This window comes from Hyalella azteca, unplaced genomic scaffold (genome assembly GCF_000764305.2).
Source record: "Hyalella azteca isolate HAZT.00-mixed unplaced genomic scaffold, Hazt_2.0.2 contig8433, whole genome shotgun sequence".
NCBI classification, from domain to species: domain Eukaryota; kingdom Metazoa; phylum Arthropoda; class Malacostraca; order Amphipoda; family Hyalellidae; genus Hyalella; species Hyalella azteca.
In genome coordinates this window covers 277,168-285,278 of record NW_025938527.1, presented here as the reverse complement: position 1 = coordinate 285,278, position 8,111 = coordinate 277,168, and the positions used below count along the sequence as shown (strand labels likewise).

Genomic DNA, 8,111 nt, shown 5'->3' with positions numbered 1-8,111 from the left:
TTTATCGCAGAACAAACATCAATGCTACCGGTAATTCAGCAATTAAACTCCTGGGCTTGTGGAAAATGTGTAATTTTGTTCAGGCTTAACAAACCTATTTACATTTTGAATTAATTCATGTCGATCAATCCATTGGCAAATCTCATATCAAAATAAACTTTAATGCAAGAAGCTTTTAGCTCGTGTTAATCTGAAGAACTCAGAATTAGAGTAATATTCCCTACTATTTTCTGGAAATCGCAAAGGTAGCAGAGTAGTGTAACATCTAAGTGTTATTTAATAATAATATAAATTATTTTTCGAAATAAATATGAATATTTATAATATTATTATGCCAGTAATATTAAATATTATTAATATTGAAGAAAATTGGAAATATAATAATATTAGTATTGATAATCATATTAATTACAGTATTATAAGAAATAATATTAATAACTTCTGGCCTCAAAGTCCCGTTGAACGCTTGTTTTGTAACATAACAAACTCGTGAGCGCAGAAGCAACCGTGGCATGGGAGCCTCGCTGTCTCATGGCGCGAGCGTACAAAGGCTGCTAGGCTGCTAGAAATACGCCGTAAAGCGCGGCCGTAATGGCATAATTTTAGATCGCCTCGCCTCCGAGGAGCCCCCGTGCGCTACACCAAGCGTCTCGCGCGCAGTCATTTCTGCCATATCGGCATGGTGACGTTGCTGTTGCTTGCTGCTGGTGCCATATTAACTGACAATTTCGTTGAAATTAATTTTCTCTGCTATTTAAACACTAGATTGCAATATAGTTATCATTTCACTGAATGTGTTCCAATCCTGTAAATATAATACCTCATATTGTACAAGGTGCCACGATTGCAAGTCTCCCAAAGTGTTTATTGTGTTCATTGCCTATAATGTGTGTTATGTGTGATATTAATTTCATAAAATCGGATAAAAATATACAGTAACGATACAGAAGCAGTTCTGCGACTATAGAAAATAATTGCACTAATATATAACATAATGGCAACCGTGCACAAGTTTGTCTTTTGAGTGAAATAAATCAGTAGGAAATTAGTTAACCATCACAGGCAGGTGACCCACGTATAATTGTGAATGTGAATGAAAGTACGGGAACTTTAATTGTCAACCTTTTACGTCGTGGTAAGAGAGTCCACAATATCGCGATAGCCAAAATGAAATTTCTTCCCTCTGGAGAACTTTGATATTATAAATTTTCATACGATTGAAAATATTAATTCATAATTAACATTAATTGATTATTTATTTTATTTAGGAAGTTTAATCCCACAATTTTAGTGTAATTTAGAACAGGTTTGATGCATGTAAGCAACATATAGCCGACAATGATTGTTAACTCCGTAGGGTAGGAATTAAAGGTAGAGAAGAATCACTAAGATCTGCTCACATTACGCATTGGTTGGCAATCTCACAAGCAAGTCCTGCAAGCATACAAGCTGCAATCCAACACATAGTAACAATTTACCGTTCATCGACTTCATGTTAAAGAACAAGACAAAAATTATTAATTCATGTAGCCTTTTTTTTCAATTTTGCCGTAATTTTGTCACACATTTTGTTTGATGGCTAAAAATTTTTTTTTAATTCTTAAGTTTCTTTTTATCATCCGGAATTTACGATGTCTCATTCAATAATTGCAATGCGTGTTACCATGACAATTGATTTCAGTCACTTTACAAAATGATAAATGATAAAATTCAGCACTATTGTGCTCGCTCGCCCGTGATTCGATCAGTGACCACATCTCGGCAATCAATTGTTGCCAATTATTCACGAAATAAACGTTCAGTCTCATGGGCCTTCTATAAATTCAGCTTTTATAGATGTTTTTCATCTCGGAAAATAAGCTACCATATTTGAGTGTTCGCAAAGTTTATTTGATAAATACGCTTGCGGAACGTGTATAGCATCGTCTATTAATTATTTGTAAACAAATTACGTGTATAACAGCATCATCTGAAGATGATTCATCCGGATAACGATTATTACATTGTCAACTGAACATGTTTTATCCGGATACGGCATCAACTATGTATAGTTCCATTTTTGCTGAGACACAACGGGACGCACGTAAGACGCTTGGGACACAAGGCCGAATACTTATTACCATCTAATGCTTATAACAGTGATTTTCGAGGTTCAACTGTTTAAGTGCGATGATATTCCATTATTCAAATCCGGAGTTACGTTGTGCAAATAATAATTAATACATACCTTGAAGAATCCAACAATGTTTCTATATTCGCTTCAAAGTTTCTATATATTATTCGTAAAAGAAAGGGCACTTCTTGAGCCTACACCGATAGTCTCATTTGTTATCGGCAGCAAAGTTGCTATCAGCCATAATCTGGCTACTTGGTGCTTGGGGTCAATTGGCTCTTGGGCCTCGCCATTATAGATCAAGGTAACTTACATCAGTTTTATTGAGGCCTCGCGCTCATCACTAACTCCGCAACAGCAGAAATTACCAATTAAAAAACCGATATGAGTTTATTGTGACAAGGCATTTTGTTTTCAAACTGCCCGCAAAGTGGGAGGTGCTTCAATGATGAACCAAAAAATATAGTTTGTGAGGCGTTCATATTACGCTGTTGCTCAAGCGAATGACGTATGTGTATCACCGACTGAGAATTTCATTTGAGTTTTTGACATGCAATAAAAATGTTCAATAAAATATTCGTAACTATACTTTGTCCTATGTAAGCATGTTTGCTGTCAGTTTTAGTGTAACTTTTACCTATGGAAGGTGTTACCGCTGGTGAGTCTACTGTGGCCAACAACCAATGACTATAATGGTCTTCGAGATTGGCTGTCGTTTAGAGGATAATTCATACAAGCTACGAAAAACGTTGCAATAAAGCGTCTATTTAATTTTGTCGCGTTCGCAACACATACGTCTGTCAGAAGCAGCTAATTACTCGATCAAAAGTCGGCACACAGGTGGAAGAGAATATACATATGTCTGTAATCATGTGGACTACAATTATTGGTCACAAAATGGACAGGTATATATAATTAGTACATAAAAATAATCTCAAGAGAATAGAAAAGCTGGCTTAGTATCTAATCAATGACCCATCTATTCGCCGCACCTCAAAGGTCGATGTTAGGAGTGTATCAGGTTAAGACATTTATTTGGCCAGCCTGTTGAAATATTTTTAATACTAATTTATTTTTAGATGGCTGAATAGGTTAAAGATGAGTGTAGTAAGTTGAAACTTAAATATTGGAACAATAACATGTTTCGACCCGTGTAAAACATCTAGCGCCAATTCCTGATTACAACATTACTATAACAGAGCATGTTTGAACGGCGACCGTATGGTACACCTGGGCTGTAAAGGCTTAAAATACACACTTAGATAAATCCTAGTCACTTGGGCAAAATAATAGTCTCTTGGTTAAATAAAAGTCTCTTCCTTGAAAATAGTCACTTGTTAAGATACTAGTCACTATCGATCAAAATACTAGTCATTATTGGTCATGATACTAGTCACTATTGGTCTAGCTACTATAGTCACTTAGTTAAGATACTTTTCAATTTTGACTATTTGTCAAAGTAAACAATCTTTAATTAACAAATCAGTTCGCGCTGCTATAGGTCCCGAGAGGATTATTCGTCATATGGCATGGTACAGAGTGATTTTTTAATGTGAATATAGAGTAAAAAATTTTAATTTCAAAGTCAGCTAGTGGGAATCAGAAAATTATCGAGAGTAGTTTGAGGCACTTTCATGATCTGGGGTTCTGTGAATTATTTCGAATAGAGCAGATTGAGTATACCTACTTATTATACAAACTATTTTTCCATATGGCCAAACACCTTCAATTACTCTTTTGTGATCAATTAAAATGTTTCTAACAAATGTTTCTGACGGCACCAACATAATTCTTTGGTCTTATATTCTATTGGTGGCCTACGGCACATTATTTGATTATGTTATCTAAATCTAAGCGTTTCGGGTGTTGGCTGGAAATCCGTAAAAGGAGTTGACCTAAAACGAATTTAATTTCGGCGGCCTGTGATATGGAAAAAGAAGTGTTTGAAGCAAATAAAAAAATGATGGCTTTCAGAAAATTATTTACTATTTATTATATTTTCAAAATGTTATATACTCAGAAAAATATTGTACATATTTTTTGTGATTCCTGTGGTTTTGTTTAGAATAATAAATATTTTCGTTTCTATTCTACTTTAAACGTGTGGTGAAAAATGGTTTAGATTTATGTAAATGTTAAATAAATTAATGGGGATTGTCGTTAAAACTTAAGGTTGCTGAATACCGAACTCAAAATTTGCATACTCACGATATTCTCAGAAAGCATCAGGTATGTCTGTTCTCAATAAATAAGTGAGAAATGTTGGCGATTAGAAGACATTCCTTCTTAAAAGTGGCGATTAGAAAGATATTCCTTAATGCTAACTTCATTTGTGATCACCTAATTAAGAGACCCTCGAATGTTCTAGCGCAAATAAGAAAAAGGAAAATATTGAAACAATGTCTGTAATATAACGGATATAGGGGCGAAAATTACGCAATGTACGGATTCCTTTCTTAAAATAAAAATTATTAATCTATCAAGAGCAGACTGATTTCCTGCTATTGGATGTTATATTTTGCATTATATTAGGCTAGTACTGAGAGATGTTGTCATGCCCAAGAGTTGAATAGTTTTACAAAGTTCAATAACTAATACGACAGTTTTAGAAACATGATTTTTAACCCGCTCTATGACTAATTGTACTGCGGGTCCTTGTACGGGTATGTCATATAATAAATAAATTTCTTATATTTAATGCTTCTTTACGCCGTTCATATTCTGTTTTCGAGCGTGCCAAATAAAATTGTCGTCGAAGAGACCCATCTTCAGCGTTTTTCAGCAAAAATTAAATGTTAGCAGTTCATTGCAATACATTTGCTTTGAAGTTTTGAAAGCATATTTATCGATATAAATTTTATTTAACAAAAATAAGTGTAAGTTCAAAATTGTATAAAACGCTAGTTTTTTCTTGATTTCAGCTATTCTCATATTTAATCAGATTGTGATTTTCTTCGATAAGTTTTTAGCTCCAATTAGCCCTCCGTGGCAAGCATTATAAAATGGAGGCGTTCAAAACGCTGTTGGTGTTACTGATGGCAACAACAGCCACTCTGGCGTTGCCCTACACGCGACTTTACACCCACGGGGACAGTTGGGGCGACCAATCTCTCCCCCCAGCCGATGAAGTGTCTTCCCTTGAAGTGCAACTCAGGGTGCCCTTTGTCTTCTACAAGGCTTCGTATTCTTCCTTATTTGTGAGCAAGCATATTGATCTAAGGAATTTATATTAAATCATCGCAATAGACATTTGGACAAGTCAATAGTGATCCCGTTCCGAAGTAAAGACTTTTACGCACTTGATAATCTAATCAATTTACAATCAGGTCCCAAAATAATTATACTTCAAAAATCATTATGACCCTAAAATCATATAATATTCGTTGGCGCTCATACATAATTTCAACTTCTGAATGAAAAAGAATCATGTATCTCAATTGGATTTAATTTTAATGCCAAATATTATTATGTATGTTTCTAGATTGCTGAATAAAGAGCAATGTTATTTTATTATTTATTTATTTTATTATGTTATGTTTGCTTAGACCGTACTTTTTACTCCATTTGTAAACAATACAGCTCATGAAACTTTCTTCTTATTCAAATCGTAACGCAGGCCTTGTATGCAAGGCCAACCTTAAATTATGCATGTTCACGCAGGTCAACATGAACGGTTTTATTTCGTTCCTCACCGAGATCCCATCCTTCTTCAACGTTCAGTTCCCTCTTGACTACCCAATCATTGCCGCTCTGTATTCTGATATTGATACCACTGGTTCTGGAACCGTTTCTTACAGGTAAGTTGATATATGAGAAAACTTTATTTACACCAGTTGACGTGGACATTCTTAGATATACATTCCTATTTGTATGTCTCATAGATCTCTCAACAAAGTTTCATGTCTAGTTTACTTGAAGTTGGCGAATTTTGCCGATGTAACATTATTTCCGGCAACAGCAGAGCTGCAGTTTTCAGCCCAATTCATGGAGCCGTACAATCCAAACTCGCTAAAGTGCACGTAGCGGCCAATTTTTTGTCTGTAATTGGTTCAGCTTGAAAAGCCGTCAAATATTGACAGAAATTACGAACACGTAATCGTTTCTGTTACGTTATTCTGAAATACTGTTAAATATTTTCATCAAAAAGGATCTGTGTACATGATGCAAAAACTTAAATTCTCCTACACACTCAGGGAGACTACGGACCCTCTTACAGTATCGCGGCTCAAGAGCGAGCTGGCAGCGTACTTCAGCGCCGCTGCAAACTTCAACCCGACAGGAGTGTTCATCGCCACGTGGGACGGCGTCAGCGGGCACAAACTTAAGCCCAAAAAGGTATTTATCAAAATTTCCTTGGGCTGCCATGTTTAGAAATTTGTTTTCAAATTTATCGGAAGTAGAACGTTTGATTGATTTAATGCTGGTAAACTTTCTTGCAGCCACACCCAGCACAAGGCAAAAGCAAGTACCACACTGTCCACACATCTGTGCGCGTGGTATCGTTGGTCACTGTCTCTATGATAAATCTGGGAAAAGAGTAGGATATTGTTAAGAGTAGCCAGTAAAGAGTAAAGGAAACTAAAATAATTGTGAGAGAAGAACAGAGAAAAGATGCTGGGCGCAAAATTTGCTTCTGTCGATTTTACACTACACGGTGCAGGAGGTCTGTGTGGTTCGAGCGACCCATCAGGGCTTTGAGGGTTTATAAAACCGTTGTTTTTGCAAGTAGATACGAACAGTTCGTGCAGTTTTATCGCATCAACAAGTGCAAGATGCACGCCGATTGAATTAGATACTAGATGGCTACGTGCGAATAGTTATTTTCATAGATTCACACATTCTAATGTTGATTGTTCTCATTTACATTATTTTTATTTATACCTATCAGTTCGAGGTTTTGGCCCGCCTGCATTCTGGAGCAAACGACATAAGATGATTCGAATAAAATCACTTAATTAACTTTAAAATCGTGTATGCACGCAAATAAATGAATATATAGGATATTATAATTATAGACACACAAAATAATTGTGAATAATATTTGAGGTAAGCAGGTGTTAGGACTTCCGTTCCTTTGGCACTGACATGAAACTTGATAAGCATCCCGTTGAACCGCTTAGTCACGGACCGCCAGACTGGTTACACGTTCTAAGTCAAATTATATCATTATAGCATGTCTCAGAATATATCACAGATATCTAGTCAAAAGGATCAATGTGGTTTCAGACCAACACATTCCAAATCATCCTGGCCACGGACGGGCACGAGTCGTACGTAGTTTTGCTGTACGCTGACAACGGCGTTCAGTGGCTACGCGGCAAAGGCAAGAACCCCAGCCTACCCGACGCCTTGGCGCAGGCCGGCTTCATCTCTGGCGACGGCAGGATGAAGCTTCTTAAAGGATCTGGACAAGATCAAGCAAGAAATTTGGACAAGTGAGAAATTGATTGAGAGTAAAGTAATGCAAAGATTTCCAACATATTGATTCCATATACGAGTGCGCACATACAACAAATTTGATGGTGAAAGCATATACTGTGCCATTTGTGTGCGGGAAAATTTTTCAAAATTCAAATATTTTTACCATTAGAATTGAATTGCCTTCAATTATAATTCACTAATTAACTTCAAAATTATCAGATATTAGAACGTGCCAATCCATTGTACTTACTAACTATAATGTGGAAACCGGAATCTCCAGACTAGCGCTCGAAAAGTTTGTAAGAACTAGGTTTAAAGCATTTATCGTACGATGTTATTGACACTCTTTGTTAAAATTCAGATGGAGCAACATAGGCGAACCTGGAGTCTGGGTCTTCAGAGTTGGTCAGATCGAACCTACAGGTGAGACATGGAGACAGGGAGCTGCTCATGGTGAGACAGGGAGCTGCTCATGGTGAGACAGGGAGCTGCTCATGGTGAGACAGGGAGCTGCTCATGGTGAGACAGGGAGCTGCTCAAGGTGAGACAGGGAGCTGCTCAAGGTGAGACAGGGAGC

The 8,111-nt window shown here is 36.6% G+C and overlaps 1 protein-coding gene across 1 annotated transcript in view; it reads left to right on the top strand.

Moving 5' to 3' along the window:
- The first annotated feature begins 5,023 nt into the window (after positions 1 to 5,023).
- LOC108672425 (nidogen) overlaps positions 5,024 to 8,111 on the top strand; it is a 37,944-nt gene continuing 34,856 nt past the window's right edge. The window contains exons 1-5 of the mRNA XM_018160074.2: positions 5,024 to 5,310; positions 5,774 to 5,910; positions 6,307 to 6,448; positions 7,340 to 7,548; positions 7,896 to 7,957. Coding sequence (XP_018015563.2) covers positions 5,116 to 5,310; positions 5,774 to 5,910; positions 6,307 to 6,448; positions 7,340 to 7,548; positions 7,896 to 7,957 — 745 coding nt within the window. The 5' untranslated portion in view covers positions 5,024 to 5,115. The remainder of the gene's footprint in view (positions 5,311 to 5,773; positions 5,911 to 6,306; positions 6,449 to 7,339; positions 7,549 to 7,895; positions 7,958 to 8,111) is intronic.